The 25,992-nt window shown below is 37.5% G+C and overlaps 1 protein-coding gene across 2 annotated transcripts in view; it reads right to left on the bottom strand.

Moving 5' to 3' along the window:
* Window positions 1–421: 421 nt before the first annotated feature.
* UXS1 (UDP-glucuronate decarboxylase 1) overlaps window positions 422–25,992 on the bottom strand; it is a 54,744-nt gene continuing 29,173 nt past the window's right edge. For both annotated transcript variants that reach the window (XM_064710096.1, XM_064710100.1), the window contains exons 7-15: window positions 19,050–19,154; window positions 17,653–17,712; window positions 15,552–15,673; window positions 8,962–9,081; window positions 6,913–6,956; window positions 5,823–5,883; window positions 4,875–4,932; window positions 2,478–2,581; window positions 422–1,256 (exon numbers count right to left, since the gene is read on the bottom strand). In XM_064710096.1, coding sequence (XP_064566166.1) covers window positions 1,125–1,256; window positions 2,478–2,581; window positions 4,875–4,932; window positions 5,823–5,883; window positions 6,913–6,956; window positions 8,962–9,081; window positions 15,552–15,673; window positions 17,653–17,712; window positions 19,050–19,154 — 806 coding nt within the window. In that variant the 3' untranslated portion in view covers window positions 422–1,124. The remainder of the gene's footprint in view (window positions 1,257–2,477; window positions 2,582–4,874; window positions 4,933–5,822; window positions 5,884–6,912; window positions 6,957–8,961; window positions 9,082–15,551; window positions 15,674–17,652; window positions 17,713–19,049; window positions 19,155–25,992) is intronic.

Raw genomic sequence — 25,992 nt, 5'->3', positions numbered from 1 at the left:
ATTGAAGTGGTTTTTTTGTTGCTGTTGTTTTTTGTTTTGTTTTTCCTAAGATAACAGGGCATAGTTACCAAAGTTGAAAGCATTTACTGGCACTTTGGTAACTACTTAAAATAGAAACACTTCCTCAGTATTTCCTCAGGAAGGCTGAAGTTAGGCTTCATGGTTTAAATAAATATTATATTCCTGTATCACTATCAACTACCTAAATTGGAATAAATCGGGATGGTTTTGTCTGATCTAATTCAACAGACATCCTGCAGCCCTTACTATACATCTGTTAGAAGACAAGCAATTCAAGACCAAAGTTATTAACTTTGAGTGGATTATTTACAGACTGTTACTTCATATTTAATACACAATAAATCCACAGATGTGCAAATCCAGAGAAATTCCCACAGTGAAATCTTGAAACGAGCAAACAGAAGTTTCAGTATTTTATTAAAATAGCATATTCAACCACTGTAACCAATAATACATTAACTTTATTCCCAGAGTACGCACAACACAGTAGTGATTCAAAATATCCTTATCCATGGTAATCAATGAAAATATCTCAAATTCAAGTGTACAACTAAAACTAAACTTTTGAAAAAATCTCTCCTTTAAAGAATACATAAAGCTCTCATACAGAATTCTTTTAAACTCTTCTATATGCAGATGTCAGTGTCTCTCACTTGACAATACCACTAGTTTTTTTCTTATGCATAGTAGAACATCTCATATTTTATAGTACCCATTTTATAAATAAATTGGCATTTTTCATCCCATTTGTGTTTATCATCAGCTTCACAAAGAAACCAGTAAATAAAACTGTCAAGGACAGTCACAACAAAATGATCTCACATCAAGATATAAAACTTGAAGATACTAAAAGATGCTACTACTCTATTTTACATAAAAAGACAGATTTAAAAAGTGCAAGGCAAGATTTGCAGGGAAAGGGAATATTTATGTTATTTTTAGGCACATCCACTTCTTTAAAGCAAGCTTCAGAATGAAATTCCAGTTCGTTCTTCATGATACCTGTTTTAAAGTCTTTCTCTCTCTCAAAAAAAAAAAAAAATTAAAAAAAAATTACATCCGTCAAATGTCAAGCAGGAAATTTTCTGTCCAACTAATAGTCTTCAGTTATGTCTTGTTCTTCCTTTTTTCATCCTTGCAGGTTTTGGTTTGGGAATATACTGATTGTTTGCCTGATACTCAAGTTCTTTACGGAAGTAATGAATTGCTTTATTCAAACCTTCTTCCAATGGCACCTGTTCCCAAAAGTGAGGAGAGAATCGTATCACTCTAGGTTCACATCAGCTCATTTCACAACAGTATCTTTTATAAAATAGCTATCACAAGAGAGCCAGGGAATCTCTCTCTTAGCCAATCTAAGTATTAACAGCACCACATGCTGGTTATATCTCCTCACTGCTGATGCAGTTCAGCTTTTAAACAGCACAAGTATTTTCTGACAAGTAGAAAAACCCAACAAGTTTAAATCTCACACATGGTTATGATGGGTCTGTTTAGTATCAAAACAGACATGCATAATTCTACTTTCAGTTCCTAATGCATTGAGAGAGACAAACACCCAGCATTTAAGCCCCTTCTGTTTGTAAGGATTAAAGATCATCTTTTGCAGCAAGGCATAAAGCTGGCATCCAGTATCTCATTTGATATTCTTAAACCCTATACAAATAATTGCAATCCTACAAATTGCAGTGCTTAAATACAGGCATAGAATATGGAGACAGGAACAACAGAGGAGTTGTCTTCTCAGGAGCCATATGCTCTGACATGCTTGCTGACACCATCATCAGTACAGGAAGATAAAAACAGCAGCACAGAAACTGCTTGCCTTGCTGTACCAACTCTGCACTGCTACTTCAGAGCAAGTTTTCTTACTGCCTGTGCCAAACACAGAAAGCCAGAAATACAAAAGTTAAACCTTCTGTGTTTGCAACAGTTTGTTATCACCCTTGTGCTGTCAGACATAGTCTATCAATATCAGTGAATCCTTTCAGAAGGATTTGGATCTTCTTTTATTACTAGGCTTACATTTACTAGGTAGGTTCACATGTTTCCTGGAATGATTTTTGTCTGCAAATTTAAAGAAGGGTACAAACCATTGTGCTAGTTAGAATGGGGAGCTGGCTATGAAAGTCACACTTTTTCTTACCTCTCCAAGCAAACCAACTCCTATTGCCAGCAACAGGAATGAGGATTGCAGCAACACCAGAAAATCCATTAGCTATGGGCTTGGCAATGTAATTAATTATATACCATATGCTGCAAATGATTCATAGGGCTTACAGAAAGGTAATCTCATAATATGCAAGTGAAAAAGTTAAAATGTTAAAACTGTTCTGGAGATGGCATTAGGCAGATGTTCCAGTAAGGGAAATCTACTGTTATCATGTGTCCCCTCCTCAGCCCCCTCTGCCTCCTGGTGTTTTACCACACAGCCACAGTAATTCATCTGTACGTACCACGGGCTCCCAGCCAAGCAGTAACTTGGCTTTTCTGATGTCAGGTTTTCGTTTCTGAGGATCATCCTGTGCTTCTGAGAGAAACTGGATTTCACTCCCACTGCCTATTAAACAAGACACTGTGATTTATCATCTGCAATTCGCTACGCTTTGCATTTACATCTTTTTCTACCAACTGGAGCAGCAGGTCTTTCTGCAGCTCTCTGCTTCATAATTCAATCACTGAAATGCTTTGCACATACACAGGTGCACTGCATGCAACAGCTGGGTGATCCACCTGTCCCACAGCAACGTGGGTTCACAAAGCATTTCACAAAGATTTCAGCATGGATTCAAAAAAATCAAGTTACACTCACAGACCAGTCTATTACCCTTCTATGAGGAAATTACTGTTTCAACAGCAAAGGACAGAGCAGTGGATATCACCTGCTTTGACTTCAGTGATACTTCTGATCCCGTAACATCCTCACTGAGTGGATGAGCTGGATGAGCAGTTAGAAGGACTGAAAACTGCATGGCTAGGCCCAGAGGATGGTGATTATTTAGAGACTGGTAACTCAGGCTATATCCCAAGGGTCAATATTGGATCAATACTGAATTGCTGATACACCAGAGCACTGTGCTGCCATCCAGAGCACGAGAAAGGCAGCTGGAGAAAGGGATCACAGGAACCTCATGAAATTCAATGAGTTCAAAGTCCTGAATTTGGGGAAGTACAGGCTGGGGGCCAACCAGCTGGAATACAACTTGGCAGGAAAAGACTGAGGGTCCTGGTGGGCTCCAAGCTGAATAGGAACCCATGTGTGCTTGCCACAGAGAAGTGCTTGGGCTGCAGAAGTGCTGGCAGCAGGACAAGGGAGATCAGCTCTCCCACTAATCAACACTGATGAGATCCATATGGAGAACTGGGTCCAGTTCTAGGCTCCCCAGTACAAGAGAGACAAGGGACATACAGAGCGAGTGCACAAAGGGGCCACGGTGATGATGAAAGGACTGGAATATGAGGAGAGGCTGAAAGACCTGGGGCCTTCAATCTGGAGAAGAAAAGGCTATGAGGAATTTAACACATGTGTATAAATACCAGATGGGGGGATCAAGAAGAGAAAGCCAGGCTCCTTCCAGTGGTGCCTAGTGACAGGATCAGAGACAGTGGGCACAAACTGAAACACAGGAGGATGTGGAGTCTCTACCCTTGCAGATACTTGAAAGCCATCTGCACATGGTCCTGGGCCACTGCTGGCTGGTTGTAGGTTGTCCTGCCTGACCTGAGGGGTTGGAGCAGGTGACCTCCAGAGGTCCTTTCCAACCTCAATCATTCCATGATTGTTGGCATTTTGGCAAAATAAAAGGGCATCAGTTTATTTTTGCCCATAATCTCCAGTCTGATTTAAATAACCAAGCACTTGCCTTTCCTCAGAACAGAAAGAGGCCAATTCTTCTACCCAAATCTAGCAAATAGTTTACATGCCATTTTAGAACTAAAGCACCTCCCCAAGTGGACAGGAACACATCAAGTTGTTTGTGAACAGACAAACAGAGGTGACAACTAATCCATGTGTCTGATGGGTTTGGTGCTGTGATTTTTCCATTTCCTTCCCTGATCTGTGAATTCACAAAAGTTTTCCAGAGGGAACAGTCTTTTATTAGAAACAACACATGTATCAGCTTCTCCCTTATATGTCTGAACTCATCTTTCTCAGATCTGTCAGAAGCACTTCTGGAATGTAGAGACTAAAAGCCCTTGGCTAATGGCAGCAGGATGTTTCATCTCATTAGGGAGCCACACTAGAAGACCAAGCACAACTATTTCCTTCCATTCCTGAGAGCTCTGATTTGCTACAGGTGTCAGAGCTAGAATAAGGAGGAAGCCACAGTGTTTTCTTCCCAGGTGCTGTCAACCCTTTCAAGAATCACTGTCAGAAACAGTGAAAAGAACAGAGAAAGGCTGTTGCCACAGCATGAGGTTTTTAACAGTAGTTGAAGGACCACAGCCTGCACAACTGTGAAGAACCACCTTCCTGAAGTATTTCTCTTGCAGCTAAGATATTATGTAGGACATTTTCATTCACATATTTTACATTTCATTTTTGTATTGTCCTTGTGCTAAAACAAACCTAAAAAATTATCTAAATATTATAAAAATTAATGGGTACAGATTGCATGGATACACAGAAAATGTATTCATTCTACTCGTCATGCAATAGTTTACAGACAATTGAGATTATTTGTATTATCTTATTAATATTTAATGATATGATTAAATGCCTTTGATAAAATTATTAAGAAATCCAAAGACTAATTAAATTATCCACATATTACACACACTAATCAAGTAATAATTATCTAATGACAATAAGTACTTCAGAAACTTTACAAAGAATTAATAATTGCACTCACCAACAAGCTTTTTAATTAACTGGGCAAACTCTAGGATAGTGTGCTCTTCTGGATTTCCCTACAAACACAAGAGACACTCATTTCAGTAACAATTAAACACCTTAAAACGTGCTAGACATGGTTCCAACAGGGGCAGAGAAAGCTGAATTTCAAGCTTTTCTCTACTTTGTTGAAAAAAAACCCCTAACTTTAACAAGTTCCTTACTCATTAGAAAATTTGTCCTCCATTATATTCCTGTTGGTAATTCAGTGTATGTGGGGAGGTGTTGTTCCCTGCCTCCCCCCCGCCCCCCAAAAAAATGTCAGTCTGTAAAGAGCTGGCAACCACAGAAAAGGCCTATGTCACTGAGCAGCCCACAGCCACATCATTTGGAAATCTGGATTCAAGGACTGTGCCCAGCTGAGGTATCATGAAGAAGTATGCCAAGTTCTTGGTTCATCCAAAGTTAGGAACACAGGCTCATTTAGCTGCCAACAATTGCTTCTAAATCTACTACAGCTTACATATCAATATATAAGTGCTATTTGCTTTCCTTTACAATATTCCTTTTCTTTTCTTTTAACCTACTTGCGCATAATTTCCTGATCAATATTTTACAATCAAATGCTGAACACTTTCTGCTAGCATTAGCTTCCCCTCATCAGACTCAATTCCCTCCATCCCCAGATTTCCTTATTTCAAAACACTTCTTTATCACATCTTGTTTGACCAAAAGTTGAGCACTTAAGATACATATAGATTTAAATACTGCGTTTTCTGAAGACAAAGCATGTGACACAGTTTAAACATATCAGCATTTGGATAGAAACACAGAAATTAATTCATGGCTACAGGAGAAAAGGAAAATCTAGTGAACTGCCCTGCAGAGTTGAGTATCTGATTTGGCAAAAGCATACACAAGAAATTACCTGGGATATCCCCTAGGAGAGGGGAGCACTCCTACTCACCAAGTTGACAGGACTGCTGACATTGCTGTTCATCAATGCCACCAACCCGTTCACAAGATCACTGTAAAAGAGGGAAGAACGGATTGGGACTATTTCCACTTCTCTATAAATAATATTCTTGATTTAAAAAGAGAGCTGACTCCTAAGAGCTCCAGTAAAGCAGATTAGGCAGCTGAGGAATGCTGAAATCAGATTTCAATGGGTGCATGTTGACTGTATTAAAAAGTGATTACTATTTCCTTTTCTTTCCAATATCCAAACATATCTGGAGGCTGATTTCCAATGAATTTCAAGCAGAATAGAGCAAGCTGTAATGCAGAGGCACATAACACTACCACCTGCTTTCCAGCCTGCTGTTTGTCTTCTTATTTTCAAAATTTCTTAAACCAAGTTTGTTAAAAACCAGTATTTTGGTGTTACTTTCTCCCAGCAATATAACACAAAGCTATTTTGGATTATTAGCCACAGATGTAGCACCCTGGCCCTGGACACAGAAATCCGTATCCTTTTCATTATGACTTATAATCAAGAAAGGAATGGACACTTTGACCTGATGGGGTTTCTTTAAAATCTACTACCACTGATACTTCCTAAAGAATATTTCCAAGACAAGAATGCTTAAAACAACCCAGAAGTCCAGCATGGGTTTTTTTTAGCTTTTTTTTTTTTTTGTGCACAGTCTGCACAGCAACCACAGCAGTCCCAAGGACACGAGGTGGCAGCATTGCATTAAAATACAAGGAGTGACAAACTGTTCAGCACTAAAAACTTGTCTGCTACTTGCTGTCTTTGGAAAGGAGGAGCATGTTAGTATCTCAAGTAAAATTCTAAACCAATTAATGTTTTTCTCCTTGATATTTTCAAAAACTTCCATGTCTCCCTTCTGAAAGTAAAGCTGGATCCTAAGAGCTCCAGTAAAGCAGATTGGGCAGCTGAGGAATGCTGAAATGAGATTTCAATGGGTCCATGTTTTTTTGAGTGCTTGTATTAAAAAGTGATTTTAAAAAGTAAAGTAATTGCACGTGCATACAAAGCTGACCATGCTATGTGAACTGTGAAGCAAATATCAGGCAGAACAAACAAGGCTTACCTGACATACTGGAAAGCTCTTGTCTGAGTTCCAGGTCCATAGACCTAAAACCACATGAAAAATAGGGAAGTTAATAAATAGAGAAGTCCTCTTTAAGCCCAATTATCTTCTCCTAACCATTCTAGAAAACTGCCTCAAGAAGAAACACTTGAGACACAAGCTCATTATTGCAGGAATGTCAAAAAATGTGCTTGCAGAGCCTTTGGCAGAGTGTCAGTTCACTGAAGGTTGTCTTCCTCTTGGATCTGTCTCCAATAAACATATCCCAAGGCATTTTGTTAACCAGACCTCTGCATGAAGAAAACCTTCTCAGGGGTGTAGGACAGTGATGCTTTGTCCTCCTCTGGAACACTGAAAGAAGGTGTAGCCTGCACTCACAGTCAGAAAAGAGTGCCAAACATTTAAAGCAAACTTCAGACTACTAAGATGTGGCTATGATGAGCAGTTTTGATTTGCACATTAACAACAGCCAGCTTCAAAGAGACCACGAAATGTTAGTGGTTGCTAAAAAATTGTTGAGAAAAAGCACTGTGTTTAAAGCAATCAGGACACAAAAACCAAAAATCATGTTGCTCTAAATATTACTATCTAGGGAAATGGGAAGCAAAGTAATTTCTAGATGCTACAACTCACAAAGTCACCTGTACAGATTTGTATCAAAACCTTAGAGGGGAAAAAAAGAAGTCTCCTCAGGTTACAGGCTGGTATTTTGGAGGAAGTTGCTGAAGTTCATACAGACATTGACGTAAACTTGCAATGTACAGAATGGTATTTGGTACCATAATTTTTTTCACAGTTTAACCAAGTGCAGTACCGAAGGCTCTAAAACATGAATACTCACACTCTGAAAGCTATAGGTAGGCACATTTAAGAGGTGAAAACATTTCAGTTTAACTGGGGACACACACATTTTGCCATCAACCTGCTGCAACAGAAAGGCTTTTGGAAGGACAGAAAAGAAGGCATGCTTGTTTTCCTTGAGGACAGAAAGGGCAGTACAATGGTATACACAGGCCATCGGTTACTTGGTAAGCCTTGTGCTCTCCAAGGCTGATTCAGAGCCCAGAAACACACACTGGGTAGGATCAGGGGTCTAAGAGTTTATCCAAAAACTGATTCAGATAGGAACACACCAGGAGCTAAACATCAGCCTGATGGACTCGCAAACAAAAAGGAAGCAGATTTATGTATTTATGCAGAGCTTCCTGCATTTAGCTTAACTTATAGCACATGGGATAAGTTTTACACAACTAAGTATTTGTACATAATTTTTTGCAAGATCACCCATGTGATTATATTTCCCACATACAGGCAATGGCTGGAAAATACAATAGAGATTCTATCTTTCAGTTTCTCTTAATAAATCTTCCTTTACAATAACAAAACAACAATCATCATGTTTGCATAGGCCACAATTTCTGCAACTCAGTGACACTGTTCTCTCAAGAGATTACTTTCCCCAATTAAACAAGTACTCTGAATTGAGACCAAATACATAGCATTTCTAAAGAGATCAACACACTTGGTATTCCTGTCAGCCAAATTCTGTGACATGTAAAAGTGATTTTTTTTTAAGTCTTAGTCATTGCTTATTGCTGATAATTAATTTTATTTGACCTAGTCAGCTAAAGAACTCTCCCCTTACTTCTTTTCTCAGATTCAGTAATTTTGAACATCAAACAGTAATTTCCTACAGAACAGTGATGTTGGGTAGAACATTCTATTTTAACCCCTATTACAATAATATTCTTGCTGAAGTTTAGTCAGCATGGCAATGATTGGATTTTGTTTATATCCCCAGTATAAAGAATGCTGAGATGTTTGCACAAATTTCAACTGGTAGCCTTGTTTCTTTCTGGGAAAGATCAACCCCATTGACAGAGCATATCTTCAGACATGTACTTCCTTACATTTAAGTTCAGTATACTGGAAAACTACATTTGGAGGAAGGGAGCATCAGTATTGTCTAAAATCTACCATCAGTTGCAATGCATCAGGACAAGATATAAGGTGAATTTTTCTTCATATCACCAGGAGGTCATCACTTACTGTTAGTGGTTCTCCCTGCAGAGCTTGTAGGATAAAATTACTGACAACTCTTCCATCATTCATATGCATTCGAGGACCAAAGGTATTGAATATTCTGGCAACCCTCACTTCAACTCCTTCCTGTAGCCAGAGAAAAGAATTGTCACTTCCTTAATAAAAGCATATATCTCCCTAAAAGTGTAAACTCTACCCTGACAAAAAGCTTTTTAAGAATCTCTCCTTCAGCTTTAACATGCATTATTTTCTAATAATGCAACGCTTCAAATCTCTCCTCAGCCCTCCTGAAAAATGTAGTGCATACACCAAGGTAATTTATACTAGTTCTCAGTATTTGTAATGCAAATCTAAATCAGTGCTAGAACAGCTCATGATTTTAGCACGTGCATTTTATTCCATTACGAACTTTTAAGATTTTCCAATAACAAGTTATTTCACCTGGGACTTAGCTACTGTCTTTGCACATAAAAGTGAAGTCTCACAATCAGCAGATATAGTACCAAGGCCACATTTCCACAGATTACAGAAGTCCATACTTTAAAAAAGCTGAGCATGTCAGAGAAGTATCTTTTACAAAGGCCATAAAGTGGTTTTGTAACTACAGCCCTAATGTAGTGCCCTTCTTACTAGGCTATGTAAATACATGCATTACAATCAAAGTCTTCAATGGTGTAGTTTTTTCCAAGAAACATTTTTATCGTTTCCAGAAGTTTTTTCTACAGAAAGCATTTTAACAGTTAGAGACTGCAGACTGAAGTAATCTCTCTTGAGTTATTTTGACTGATACATTCATTTAGACAAGCCGCAGTTTATGATAAAGTCTACAAGTAGGATGTTTGGCCCCTGTGAGCTAAAACAGGATAGTGCTGAGCTCACAGCAATATGGTATGCTGTAAGCAGATATGATGATGCTACCATCTGAAAGTGACAGTCACAAGGTAGGGAGGAAAGTGTCAACCTCAGTACAGGCCTATGTATCCTCCTCAAATTACTTAGTCTTCCCACCTCCTAGAAAAAGACATCCTTGTATCAGTTACTCGAAAAAATTTGTCTGAAGCAAACTGTGTGCTCTGATTCAACTGAAGTCACAACAACAGTGTTCTGGAGTTGCAAACATTCCTTCCATAACCATTCCTTCAGAAGATACACAGAACATCTTGCATTTTCCATGTATTTCCACAACGCTTGCTCTCGTCCTGGAAGAGCGTGTATGTGGAAGAAGTGTATTGTCAGTACACCCACGGCTGAAAGCTGCAGCTCACACACACTTCATTCAGAAGAGATCTGGAAACACATTTTTCTTGGAAATAAATGTAGCTTCACCTACAAGAGACACTTGCAGGAAAATGCGACCTTTTCTCTTAGGTCTCCAAGTGACTCCTAAATAAATCCTCAAAGATGTTTTGTGAAAGCAGAAGAAGTAGCTTTTTACAGGCAAGAGACAGGCAAAAGGGACATTCAGTACATCAACTACTACTTGGTGTTGGGAAATCAGAAACACCAAGTAGTACAGGTAAAGCCCAACACCTCCCAGTGTGGAGGAAGTAAAACAACATTCAATTCCATTTAACTGCAGGTAAAATTTAATTCCTCATGATCAAACCATGTCTGCAAACACAACTAAATGGTAAACTAACAGTAACAAGGGGGGTAACTATTGTGCCACAGGAAAAGATACACAGTCTTTGTCCAACAAGCTTGTATCCACAACAGAGGCAAAAAAATAACCTCACAACATCCACTGGGTCCTTTCTGCTGAAAGAGACTCTAGAAAGAGCAGAAGTCTCTTTCTATGCAAAATGCATCAGCTGGGACCATACTCTTTATTTCTTGCTAACTAAAAAAGTACAGCAATGTAACATTTCAAATGTATACTCCCAGCAGCACATTACAGAACCATTCCCAAAGCCTTCACAGCATTTGGAAATACATACTCTTATAGAGCTGTTCCTTCCTTTGTTTTGCCTGGCACTTTATCTTAAGAAGGCCACTGACTCCTTCAGGAAGGGGTTGTATTTCACATGGGCTTTCCAGATACTGCCATTAACAACAAGTGCAGAAAATAAGGCACTTGGAAGCTAGTATTCAAGATAAAAATAACTCATTCAACAATGCTGACCAAAAAGCTTCTCTTGCACAGCACAAGCTACAGCAGCAGCCTTGTTTTCCAGTATTGGTTGGGAACTAGCAAGGGATCTAGAAAAGAAAAACAACACATTCTCTGTAGGCACTTACTCATAGCAACAATGAACCCATTATTTCTTTTCCCTTCTATTTATTCACCTCACCCCACTGTAATGTTGTCTTTTAAAATGAGTAACCTTTTATTTATAGTATCATTTAGCAAAGCTTGTCCCTGCAGCCTAGTGCTTTGAAAATCTATTTTCTATGCAGCTAATTTTTCATTTGCCTCTTTAAAACTGGAATCTGTCTCCTCAAAAGAAACTCTTCCACAGACAAAGAGATTTTGGAGACAGTAATTTAAAAATTGTCATAATGCTGCTTTTGCTGTTTCATGAACATCTTGTTTGAAGTGATTCTTTTTATATGCTGAGTAACTCTACTCCTTTTTGTATGAACACTATCTTAGCTATGTCCTGTTACTCCAAATATTATCAATAACATGTAGTAATGACTGACTACCTCTACCATATTTCCACCATCAAAGTCAATTACTTCCCCAGATTTGCAGCAGTAAGTCATGTACAGTATTTTATTACATCCTAGAGAAAGAAAAAAAACCCTCTTTGGCTCATATTTATACTGCTAAACATTAGAGAGCTTGAGATTTATCCCTAATGCTGAGATAAAATGCGATCAGCTGTCTCCTGCTCTCACAGTTTAAGACAATGCCTCCCCTCAGCAGACTGCTCAGAAAGAAAATTCCTTGAGCAATCCAAAAAAGAGCCTGAGAGCAAGATCACAAAATGCAGGATTGTGGACTAGCAGAACACTTCAGCTCACTCTATTATTTATCAGTATGAATTTCTTCACAGAGACTGTGCCTGTACAGATGAAAAGAAACAGTAAAGAAGCAGAAAAGGTTGTTATTCCTTACAGAGATACTTCGTCTGAATAAGTACTCAAGGCTGATCTATAGCTGTCAGTTAAAATGTAATATTAATTTATGCAGTCTTCCTTGCAAAACAAAGCTGTCCATGGTTTTCAGCATGAGTCTTTGCTGGTGATTTAGTTTTAGAGATCCCAGGTCCACAAACTATCAAGGGTATCAAGGATGCTATAATAACTCCGTAACTTAAAAAGACATATTTTAATTTAATAAGCTTTTTAAGAACAGGCCTTTTCTTGCACTGACTGTCTTAGAAAATAGATCAATACAATTCAAATACCAAGTTTCTTTTAACCAAAACAATTTGAATATGACATGTTGTGGCCATAATTCACAAGGATATCAGGTAAGTTTCTCCTGTTAATTACCAGTGCTTCCTCCTTTGTAAAGTCTGTGGATCTATCTAAACAGCAAGTATGAGCCAGACCTCCCTGCATAAAAGATCAGGAAAGTAAAAGCTACAAATGTCTGCTCTCCAGCAGACAACTGGAATGAAAAAAATCTGCTGGAGAAGTCCAGACAGTAGCAGGGGTATCACTGTCACCTGACAAAAATCTTTACCAGTGTCTCAGCCAAAATTACTTAAGATTGTTGTCAGCATTCCTTGCTCTAATAGTCTCTTTCTTACTGATTCATACTCTTTCCCATGTATTTCACAGATCATTAACTCTCAAAATTGTTCCCAAACCTCTGAATTGCAATCACAGCAGAATTACTAGCACTGTGTACACTGGGTCCATCTATGATGTGTTTAAACTACAATACTCTGTAGCAAGGCTGGGTCCAAGGAATTTTATTTGTATGTGCTGTCAATTGTATAAAAAAATGCCATTAACACTCTACTAATAAATTTTTAGAATTAATTTGCAGAAACAGTGATGCAGAGATCTGAACTACATAAACACTGAAGCTCCTAAACAAGCTAGGAAGGATAGCCTCAATCATCTGACTCTATACTTTGGGCATAATGCAGGTCCCCGAACATAATCTACAATTTTACAGTTGAAATGTTATGCTTATAGTTCAACATTTCAGCTATTCTACGGCAATTCCAAAACTATCACTTAATGTGATAGTTGTATCACAACCAAGCCCATTTCTTACCACCAAAGCTTTCAGAGTCACACAGTCGGTATGAAAAAATGGATGAAGAAAGTGGAAGGAGAATAAAAATTCTCCTCTAACATTCCCTAGTGACTTGAAGTATTTCTTCAGCTCTGGAGAATTTCCTTACAGGTCAGTAGTATAAGAGAAGAAAGAAATCGAGTTCACAAAACACCCTTAATATGCACAACATTTTAATTGGTGTGTATTTTTACTTACAACACACCTAAGCAGATGATGCAAATCTCTGCTATGAAGGTAGTATCAGATTCTAGTCAGTATTTAAATTAATCCAGAGTATTGGCACAAACATTAATACTAAGATTTCCAGGCAGCTCCAGAATGTCAAATACAATTTTTTTAAGGTTGCACAGATAATTGAATGGCAAGTCCTGAATGAAGTACAAAATTCACATTGCCATAGTGTGCTGAAACTTCCCTCTCACCACTTTTTCAGGTGGTAACGTCAAGAAATGCTTAATTCACGGGGTCAAAATAAGTGAACGAAACAACACCACCAGCAGGAAAGAACACACTAAAAATGCCTTGGTCAGGACAAGCTACTAAGAAACTCTGACAACAGCAAACAGTCAACTTTGACTAGATTCAAAAAGGCTGTCTGAAGTATAATGTAGAAGGTTCGTTTTACTTCACATTTTTTGGAAACACTATTATGTATTTAAGGTACCTAGCAATGTGCACGACGATGGAAGTCTTTTTAAGAAATGACCAAAAAATGCAAAATAACTTTGCTTGTTTCTTATTTTTATTGAAGCTGAGACATTCTGGAAATATTTTAGCTTGAAATACTGCGAATCCTACTGTTTGGGGCTGGGTCACTCCTGCTGAAAATCCTCCTAAAAGCACAATGCTTATCTGCATAGAGAAAATGAGACCTTTTCAAAAAGTAAGGTTTCTTCCACTAGTAACACCGTATCACCTAAACACTGCTCACCCCCTCTCTTTTCCCCACACCAGCTCAACAGTGTTTCAGAATATAGCTGAACTTAGGACAAGCTTGGGCAGACTTCACTAGCCCATAACAAAGTACAAGAAATATGTTACAGAGCTGCCTCTAGGACAGACAGGTCATTTGCATAATGAGTTTTTACTTAACGTACATGTGCACTGCAGTTCCACCTTATAAACCTTTCCTACTCATTGTAAATCCTGCACAAAATCTCTGAGATGCTATCATGGCTCACTCTGTGGTTTTAAGAGATAGCCCATGATTTTAAAAATTACCTACTCATACCCTTCTAAAAGAATACTGCAAAAAATGCAACACCCTAGAGCACGAGAATTTCTCATTAAAACTGTAATCTTCAACTGCAAATGGGTTTCCAGACTGACAAGGAATACTCTGCTACAGTGAAATACTGGAGATGTCATCCTGAACGAGAGCAGTATTGGCATGTTGGACCTTCAATGAATTAAAAGAGAACAAAGCAGACAGAACCTCTGCCTTCTCTGTCTGGTAGAAGAGATAAGACAAAATTACTACTCTATACTAAAATACCATCTCTTAAAGTCTTACCACTTCAGCTTGATTCTGTTTTCAAGGTTTATAAAGTACTTAGAATTTTATAATTTAAAGGTTTAAAATTCTATACAATATCCTATGCTTGATTTATATTTTTTTATATTAAGGATGCAAATAGCAAGAAATACTGATACCATTTTTCTTTAGTGTGCCATATTTGCTAATTGAATAGTCTCCTAGAGCTTAGATGAACCACAATTAAGCAAGATTTACTAACAGGTAAACAGTCAATGCTACATTAGTTAATGATGAGTTTCTACTTGCTGCTTAGGAAACACAAGAAAATTGGCATGTATAATTTCTTACACATATTTTAAATTGCATTTTTATCCTCATGTTACTGCCTTTGTCTGAAAACAGGCATTACACAGCTAGATATTCATTAAGGTCTGTAATTTATACCTGCATCATTTTAAGACATTTCAAAAGTGCTTAAAATACACTGCTTCTATGTAAGTACTCATTAAAGACCTTTCCCATTCTTATCTGCATATTCTGATTTTGATTATTCTTCTTCAACATTACACATTTATCAGTAATGGCTTTATTCAAACCCATTGACTTTTAAGTACACTAAGGTCACCTCAGTTTAATCTGTCTAAAAACTATTTACTATACTGAAAGACATATTATACCTATTAAGAACACTAAAGCACATTTTCCACAAGAAGACTGCTCATCTGAAAACACACAACAGATGGGAGCAATAAAACCTTCCCATTAAAGAAAACAGATTTTGCAAAAACACGGTAAGTGCTCCTACTTAAGACGTTCTGTTTTGCCCTCCTCCCCCTAAATATACATATTCCAATCTTGCCATACATTGGGCCTTCAGTAATTACAGAAAAACCACCGAGTCTGATACAAGTTTAGTACCTGCTTCATGTATGCATAGCACATGGTCTCTGCAACCCGCTTCCCTTCATCATAGCAAGCTCTTGGACCTATTGGATTCACATGCCCCCAGTAATCCTCATTTTGAGGGTGAACTTCAGGATCTATGGGGAGAAAAAAACCCACCTTAGATTATGGTATATCAAAAGATGACTATATGTGATGAAACTTTCAGTAGAGCATTTGTGTTATACAAGCCAGCACATCCTCTCTCTGAATTCTGCACTTTAGAAAATCTTACATTTTAACACAATTTATTTAAAGTGCAATCACTGGAAACATGAAAACAGCAGTGGCATATGAAAGACTAGTAAAATAACTGAGTACAAGCAAACAACAGCCAGCAACTGCTTTCCATAAAAGAGTGTGTGAACAGAGGGTTAAAGACTCAAGGGCATAAACACAACTTTTACCTAATGTGCTTCAGAGGAAATATTACAGGTTATGTAGGTAGCAGTTATGTAAGAGGCATTATAGGTTATGTAGGAAAGTAAAACATACTCAAATTTCATAAAATAGGAAACAAGGAAAGAAAAATAGAGAAAATAGTGATGTACTGTGTTCCTTACTGAGGTAAGAGTGATGCACCACAAAATGCTTACATTTCTTCTATTTTACCTGAAGCATTTTTACTAGCTATGACTGGGCACAATCAGGTTAGACAATCCTTTGGTTTGATCAGCATAGAAGTTCTTGATTATAAAAAATAAACAATCAAACAACAATCACCTGTGAATCTTACTAGTGTGTACTTTAAATGCTTGAAAAATTACAAACTATTAGTTAAATCTCCCCCTCTGTTGTCTTAAGAATGGTATAATTTCTACTGGGTTTGAAGTTTGCATACATTACTACAGAACTTCCTAGTGCTGAGAGCTAATTTTTTGAAACAACCTTGACAGTCAGTTCTGATTAAACCTTCCATATTTTACGCTGTTCAGACACAATTATGAATGAATTTGTGCCATATGGCAGCCACAGAGCAATGGTAAATGCACAGAAGTTTTACATGACTATAAAAACTGACAACAATCTTAAAAAGGCCTGAAAAGATGCTGTGGGAAAGGAATACTCCAGAAGGGAGATTGTTCAGTTGCAGAAGAGTCCTTGGGGCTATCATTTTTCCCTGTAGAGCCTGACCATAGATAATCTAAGGCTTGGGAGGCAGTAGGAATGTTGCACATGCTCAGGCCACTTTGGCTGGCCAATCATCTTAGTGATCCCTTGCTTGGACATTTACTTTCCATCTTCTGAAGTTGCTCCACCAAAAATGTACACCTGGATCTGTGTTCTTTGTCCTTCCTCGCTCCTTGCTCACAAAGCTTTTAAAAATTACATTATCTTGTACCTTTGACCATTTTTTGTTTACTTGTTTGTTCTTTTCAGCTGAGACTCAAATCTACTCCCACTGAGGAGGGTACTGTGCCTGTGTATCTGCACTAATCTTTCAACACTGCTGTTATCAATTATGCAGTAGTTCAGAACAGAAGGAAGGTTCTCTAGCAGGCACGGGGTCTCTTACAGACCCTAGGAAGTACTAAAGATTCTTGCTGCATCCAGTCACCATTCTATCCATCACTCTTTCACTCCTTCACTTCTAAGTAAAGATGGACAGCATTCCTAAATATTACATTTTAAGAAACACCTGAAGAACCTGCATGCACAATCAGTATTTTCTTAGCTTGGAGGTGATGTCCTTTGTCTCTTAAACATCAGGGCAATTGCTAAATCTTAACAATACAATTCCTATGTGATGGGGAAAAGATATGCATATTTAATATTGAAATCTTTCTTCTCAGGTTTTCATTATGGCATCTGGACTTTAGAGTACAACACTCAATTTTCCCCACAAGCCATTTGGAAAAGGAGATATAAACCAGGACACGGGAAAGATACAGTCAACACTCTTGACTAGATACATAAAGCAAGCACTGTAAATGCCCTTCTGTATGAAGAACATCTCCTAAAAAAGCAAGTTAAGATAGTGATGAAAATCTATCATTTTGGTATCTGACAAAAGATGTAAATATCCTTCTACACAGTCATATCTGAAGAGCTCTAAATACTGTTTTATTCTTCTTACCTCCATAAACCTCTGACGTAGAGGCCAGCAGCAGCCGTGCTCCAACACGTTTAGCTAAACCTAGATTTTGGGTAATGGGGAAAGAAGAACATAAAGCAAGTGCAAGAATCTTTCACTCATGCTAGATGCTTTAGTGTGATTCTGTTTTACATGTTTTTAAAGACAATTTGATCTCTTTCTGTACGCAAATTTAGTTGTAAATCACATCCATAGCTCCCACTTCAAAACTAGAAAAATTAAGAAATAGCAGAGCAAACATGTCCCATGTTTGCTTCTGAGACTAGCAGTTGCACTGAATCAAAATCCAAGAACTTAATCTATCAGAATCTAAATAAAGGCCAGGGAAGCATTCCACTTAGGAAATCAGGATCTTGAAACAACATAGTATATTATGATTAACAAATCCTTCCTTACATAGATTAAAGACATGTAAAGAAACTTACACAGAATAACATGTTATAGGACAAAAATCAGTAATTTCTCCTTTATTATGCCCTTTAAAACTGCTTGGATCATCCTACCCATCACTTGAGATTATTCTCCATTCAATTTCAATGGCTTTCTGTTCTTCAAGTTGACATGGCAAATCAGACAAATTTCTCACCTCTGTCATTCTGGTACCTCAACAGCTTCTAAACCACTTGATTCTCTGAACTGTACTTGATACTCTGAACTAGAGTATCACTCAAATAAGAAACTCAGCTATGCTAATGCCCAGGAGTTTTTCTGACTCAACAATTCTTAGGATCACTGACACTCAGATCAGCCTGCATCATACCAAATGGCAGAAAGATGGGAGGAAAAAGTAGTGAAGTCTTGAGGCCATCTTTTCACTGACCCATTCCCAGCATCAAAACTAGGAGACAAAGGTGAAAACATGGCCTTGTAATTACTCAGCATGATGCTTGACATTAAACAATTTCAGAATTTGCTAGCCAAGGAATGCACAAGAGGGTGCACTACTCCAGATGTCTGGAGTTTAAACCAGTGCAATTCCACCTAGTCCAATGTTTGCTGAGGTGGAAAGGAACACTAGCTTATGGTAATTATGGGAATGTTCCATAGTCACTAAAGTGAAAACTGCAATCATGATAAAAAAATCTATAAAAATCCCACACTCTTAATTGTTCCTATTACTTCTGTAATTACTGCACACTCCATAGCCAACTTAAAGGCACAAAGTTCTTGTCCTTTGACAGTCATGTTATTAGTGTTCATTTGCAGATATATTTAAAGGAAAACAAAAGTCTTCAAAGAGGGTAAAAATACCCCCAACCTTATTTTGTGTAAAGAAACAACTTTTTAAAATGTACAACTCATTTGGTTCATCCTCCCATCTCCCCACCAACTCTGTCAGGATTGTAACCAAGTTAAGTAATAAAAAAAACTCCACTTACCCAGCATGTTTAATGTCCCAATAGTGTTGGTCTTCAAAGTTTTTATAGGATTATACATGTAATTAGGAGGAGAAGCAGGAGATGCTAGATGATAGATCTGGTCCACTACAGAAAAATGGAGGGGATAGCATGATTATTTTCCCACATAAGATATTAAATGAGAAAGCACTGAAGTCAAGAAATAAGTATTGCTTTGTGCAATTCCTAGCACTGGAATCCAGCACTTCCTGTATCACTACTTACAGACGATATGTACACAAACCTGTTGGAACTCTAAGAAAAACTTAATTTTTAGTAAAACAAAACCTAGAGGCATACTGTAATACATCGACACTGTTGACATGGATATAAATGTCTGTGTTAGTGTTCACACTTTTCCACTTATAAAAAATTTAGCTGAGAATTTTCAAAACGTTTAGAAGCTGCAAAAGTATTTGTAAGATTCTGTCATCCTCACGTTTTTAAGTGGCTACAAGCTTCAGAGTATCTTTCTAAAGTACACTGTGAAGCAAAAATGATAGAAACATTTTTTCAATATGAGCAGAAACTTTCTGGGAAAAATAAATACTGTATTTTTATTTCTAGATCATCTGTCAATGAAACATGAATCAGCTCTGTATTATTTATATATTAAATATACATAGCAAGATACAAGCATGCAACTTTTGTCTTTTTTTCCCCTGTTACTTTTGTCACATATATGCAATGCTTTGGATAATACAGTATTTTAGCTTTAATTAAAGAAACAAACACACAAATCAAAACCCAATAAAGAGATTTTGACACACTCCTCCACTCCCTATAATGAAATACAATAAACCAAAGAACTAGTTGAAATTCATTGAAATTCATTGTCTGAGATGATTGAAGGTTGTAGCTATTAGAAACAAATTTGTTAAATTACAATAAAAACAAAGCAAGGAAAACTGGATTCAGCGTCACAGGCAGTATCCAATATTCAAAAGCTCAACCTGCAAGCCTTTCATAACATGACTCTTGCAAATATGTTTATGTCTTTCTGTCTTCTATGTAACTTGAATCACAGCAAACCAGAACTGTCTTTAAAAAGCCACCCACGGATAAGCAACTGCAAAAGTAAAAATTAAACAAGCTCAAATGAGATGTTTAAGGAAGGACAAATCCCCTACACTAAGGTCATTCAAGAAAAGCAATCAAAAGGTGAAGTAACTATTAGAATGGCCTGATAAAATAAAGGGAAAATAACTCCTTTGTGTTTTAAAAGAAAAGTTCGGGTTTGGGGTTTTTTTTAAGAAGACTTGACATTGAAACCAGAAAGAAGCTGGAAAAGTCAAGGCTAGTTGCTACTCTGACAGAAGAAAATACTGCACGGCGTAAGGCTGCCTTGCCCTAGAACAGAACACTACTGGTCAAACAAATGTTTTCCTTCTATAGAAAATCACAGCATTAAAAAATAATCTGTACTTTGACCACATGTTGATTTCTCATAGCCTTCTGTTGGGGGCTTTAATTTTCACAGTATCTGTGACATTAAGAACTTTTTTCTCTAATAAATTACTTTTCCTACTTAAAACAGGTTAGAAGCACCCCTGACTATCAAAAAAACCCCAAAAAACAAACCCAAAACCAAAAAAGTTTTCCTTTTTCTCTATTTAAATACAACTATACTTACTTAAACAGCACAAGCTGTATATGAGTTACATCTAGTAGGGGAAAAAAAATCAGAAATGGATTGAATTGGAACAGACCTTAAAGATCACCTCAATCCCACCACACATTCCACTAGACAAGGCTGATCAAAGCCCCATCCAGCCTGGACTTGAACACTTTCAATTGTTCATCAGGCATCCACAGCTTCTCTGGACAACCTGTTCTGGTGCCTCACCACCATCACAGCAGTGCTTCTGTTTCCTACCTCTAATCTAGGCCTTCTTACAGTTTAAAGCCATCTCCCCTTATCCTATCACTATATGAAAAAATAAAATATCAACTATGAAGCTATCACCTACTTTTAACTAGCTGAGAACCCTGAAATATTAGAGGAATGGGCCTCCTATTGAAGATTTCCTTCCCATTCTTAAACGTCATCTGACAACGCAAGTATGTAAACCTTTGCTTTCTGACCTCTAATATAGTTTAAAAAAAGCAGACTAGAGGGCAAGAGCATAAATAAGTGGCTTGAATTATCCATGTGAAAGTCACCCCTTATTCTTCAACAGCCTATTGAGCAATGAAAAAATGAAAAGTAGGTAAGACTTCAAAGAACAAGTATCTCCTTCACAGTAAAAAATCACATTCTTTTTAAGATAAGCACATGTTCTGGTAATAATACTTTAAAAATACCAGCAATATTAGCATGGTAAAATATTCAACCTACTTTCTTTCTGAATCCCTAATGAAGTGTGCTTGTATATAAATCAGGTTTTTCTAGATTAATTGTTGTGTCTATTGTCTACTGGGCAAGCTCAGCTCCTGATTTTTATGTAACACAGCTTGGATAAGCACACACTGGTTCATCTGGAGGAAGCATTTCAAAGTTCACCACATACTGCAGCCCTGCATTATCACTGCAACACAAGAAATCATGCAAAATAATTTTATTCACTGATTAAACTCACAATGTCAAGTGACCAAAATAAGGAGAAATTATTTCAAGCCATCCATCACCCCACAGAACAATTAACTATCAACATAAACATAAGATGAGCTCCTAAGGCAAACTTAATGACTGTTACTGTGAGTTTTACTGTCTTGACAGAGTAATGATATTTGACAGTATGCTCATGCAGATGCCACAAAATATATCTGCTTTTATGTTGCCATTCTGTCTTTGGTCTACAGCTGTTTATCTCTACAGAGCAGGGACAAATTGCTGCCTAGAAGATGTCAAAACAGCCCAGAAAGGTAAAGAGAAACAGTTTTGGCAGATGTGTAATGTTGAATATTTATTCTCACATAAAAAGGTGCAGAGAAGTAAAATTTCATGTAGCAGGTTCTCTGCTATTTGTTGTTGAATGATCAGGAAACAGGACATCCAACCCCTATCAACTCTGGTGCAGCATCAAGAGTTTTGTCACCCAAGGCACCTGTAACAGCAATACAAACAGCATCCAAAGATGACCTGATGCAGTGAGAGCTGGCAGAACAAAGTTCCCAGCTCAGGCTCGATTCCAAGCCCTGCCTGCATTGCTAATCCAAATGAAACTTGTAGGAGTTTCTTCTGCAACATGAAGCTAGTTAATTGTTCTGCATGATGAAGTGAGACATGGAATAACTACTCTTTACTTTGGTCACTGTGACACTGTAAACTTAAGCAGTGAATAAAGCTGGAATCAATTTTTGTGCTGGGGAAATGATGGAAAAATGTAGCATGGGGTAAATTTTAACTGGATTACCGAACTTCAACACACTTCCTACAGATGAGTTCTGAACTCGAATAAAATACATTACTGCCTCAAGTTTTGCTTTAAGTATCCTCTTCCCACAGCATGCTACTTTCATAAAACCAAAGAAGGGGTAGACTGGAAGCTGGGATAAGGAATGCTCTGTAAAGATACTGACTGATGCTTGCAAGCAGCAAGCACAACACAAACACAGTGGTGCAGAAAAATTAACAAAGTAATTGCTGAGGTCACCTACAGCCAACGCAAAGCTGAAGTCTGACCTGAGTTTTATGCTGTTTTTTTTCTACCTATTTCTTCATAACCTGTTCTAAATTAGTTTTGACAAGCTCTGGTGGAATTTTGGAAAGAGAAAAAACTTCAAATACATTTTGGTCTGTTAGTAATTTACTGCCCAATCCTAACCTGTCACAGCAGAAATGAAATCTTTCCTGCCTCCCCCTCCTTTCACTTTGTTTTGTGGTTTCTTTGTTGTTTTCTTTTTTTAAATACTGCTAATTTTTGACACACAGCAACCCATATATGAATGGTTCCTTTAATGGCATGTGGTAATTCAGATACAGAAGGTCAAAAATTACCATTCCTTTTGCTCCACAAGGATACAGCTAGGCTTGTGATCATCCAAGTGGTCATACAACTGTTAGCTATAAAGAAATGCATGTAAAATACAAAACCTCAAAAACTCCTTATATTATTCAAGTTTATTTACTTATTTTTAAACATTACACTAAGTGTGAAAAACAGTGCAAAATAAAGATGGAAAGCAAGACAGCAAGCAAGAAAGCATTCTCCTTCTTTTAGTCCTTCATTCTTCTTTTGTTTCCCAGCTAGCAATTGTATTAAATGAAACTAAGAAGGAGCTGGGAGAAAAAAACAGGTTTTCCTTGCCAGATGTATAGTCTTGCCCTTCTTATTTGCTTCAATGTACTTTCCCCCCATGCATAAAGACAAAAATTGATCCCTGTATGGAAAAAACACAGCAAGAGCAGAACTTGTCAAGTGTCAGATGGCCATCTTCTGGATCAGAGGACAGGCAACCAGGCAGCTACAGGCAGACCTCTGCCTCTTGCATGGGAAGGAATCTTTCGTATATCAAGCCTCAGACCAATGAAAATATAACCATTTTTCCAAAACATTTGGAGAATGCTAGATATTTCAGTAGGGTGAAAAGTTTCTACCACAAACTTATCAAATTTAATCCCATCAGTCTGACAATGCTGAAATAAGAATAATTGTTTCTCATTCCACCTTCCCTCTATTAACTGTCAGATCTTAAAAACACCTACTTTTTTTTCTCTCTCAGAATTTCAGCAGGCCAGCTAGACAAAGCCATCCACCCAGCTTGGCTGACAACCTTGTGCATTGTAGCACAAAGTTAACAGTTATTTAAGATAGCAGGAAACTTAACTCTGTTCCAGCCAGAGCTGAGGAAAGCTCTCCAAACTAATAGCTTTTCAAAGGATTAACTATTTGGGGGCCTGGGACAGTATCTACAGAAGGACAGAAAGAAATACATCTAGTAATTGACCTCCACAACTCTTTCTTGCTACACAAGGTAAAGAAAATTTACAACATTTAATACAAAGCCCTGAGCTGGCTTTGCAATAAAGTCATGGCACAATTATTTGAAAATAACCATGTGCACAGTTGTGCAAAGTGTTATGTTAAGGACCACAACAGAATAACAAATGTTAACAATAAAATTCTGCAACTTTTATGTGTAGCTCACATGGGAGACTAGAACTTTCTTAACTGTGAATACGGCAGCAAGAAGTTTAGCAAGCACAGGATGGTAGACTACTGATAAAGAAAAATTAAACAAATTTGTTATGTTACAGTTTTATTGGAAAGAAAGGCTAAAAAATCAAATTCATTTCAAAATAGCACAGACACAGAAGCTGGCATAAACATTCAAGTCAGGTACACAAGGTACACTGTGACAAATATAGAAGTCTGTGCTCAACATAAAGTTTAAGTAACATATTGCAAGATAAATAGCAACTAATGTTTGCCAATTATGCCCTCCTCTATGAGAAAAGCTAAAAAAAATTCATGATATATAGCCCACATGGAATCTGCAATACCTAAATTTGGACACACACATTCAATCTTGTGTTTTCCTTAATGCTAAACAAGAATGATCAGTAAAACCACTTGTCCTAGGGTGACTAGGACAAAATACTCCGTAAAACTCCAAAATACCATCACAAACCTACTTTCCTTCATATCATCTTGATTTTCTAGCCCTAATACTTCATATGTTCTCCATGCTTCCTAAGTGAATGGTAAGGGAGAAATCTACCACCTTCCCTATGACAGGAAAAGACCTACATCTTCAATTTCTGTCTTCCACATGTGTCACGGTCCAGAAAGGACTAAACGGGTCACTAACTCCACTAAGCACCTGCATCCATCACTGCATCTGCTAGTCAGGAAGCACTGAGCAGAAAAGCTTTGATCAGATGCATACAAATAGGTTTCTACAGCTTCAATGTATGGACTTTTCTTGTAAAAAAAAACAAAAACAACAGCTACGCTGATTTCATTACTGGAGGTCAGGCCACAGAAGCTGACACAGTGAAGTGAGACATTTCTATTGCTCAGAACTAAAAAGGACAAATACCAGTTCATTTACCTGATGCTAAAGATGCTGTTTGTAATGTCAGGCAAACTGGAACAACTTTATAAAGATTTATCATATTGCTCATACTGGAGCAGTTTTGGAGAGCCTCACACCAGACCAAGATCAAGGCACCACTGCACTTGGCTCAGAACAAACAAAATAAACTAGCATTTGTTACCCTCTGCCTTGCTGTAGACTTTCTGACCAAACAATTTAAAACCAGCAAGCGGAACATGTTAAGCACAGAGAACAAAGACTAGGAAGGGAAAAATCTGAGAAGTATGGAAGCCAAAGAAAAACAAAAAAAAGTGCCATGTATTAAAGATATCCTTTGTGTCTGTATTTGTATGTGTTTTGAATTACCTGTGAGAGGACCTGAAGACTGAACAATTCTGACATACTGTAGAACACTGTTTAGTAAAATGCTACCATCCTGACATGTGGAAGGCTATTACTCACAAGAAGGCTACAGACTATTCTTTTGACCAATTTTGTGAGACTCTTGGTCTTAGCCTTAAAAATCAACTCTCAGGCCTATAAGCCAGCAAAGTCCTTAAAAATAAAAGGTTTTTTTAGTCCCAGTCAAGCAAATGATTTATTAAAATTCTATAAATACTGTTACTTTACTTACCTATGTACATGTAACTAGCAACTACAACACCTCCTGCAAACTCTGAAAGACAATATCCTTGCCACTATGTGTACCATGTGCTAACACAGTCTCTCAACTTGCAAAATGTGTTATTATATCATTTTTTAAACATTTTCAGTGAGAGTCGAAAGAGCCAAAACTACCTTTGTGTTCACAACAGTCACAGAAATTAGAGCCAACAATTAAGAAATGTTTTTCCAGAAACTGGACTGCTGGCATGAGGAATTTAAACAGAACAACAAACCAACACCAAAACTGAACACCTTTATTTAACTGAAGATCAGTTAA

Source organism: Zonotrichia leucophrys, chromosome 1 (assembly GCF_028769735.1).
Source record: "Zonotrichia leucophrys gambelii isolate GWCS_2022_RI chromosome 1, RI_Zleu_2.0, whole genome shotgun sequence".
Lineage (NCBI taxonomy): Eukaryota > Metazoa > Chordata > Aves > Passeriformes > Passerellidae > Zonotrichia > Zonotrichia leucophrys.
This window is presented reverse-complemented; position numbering and strand designations above follow the sequence as displayed.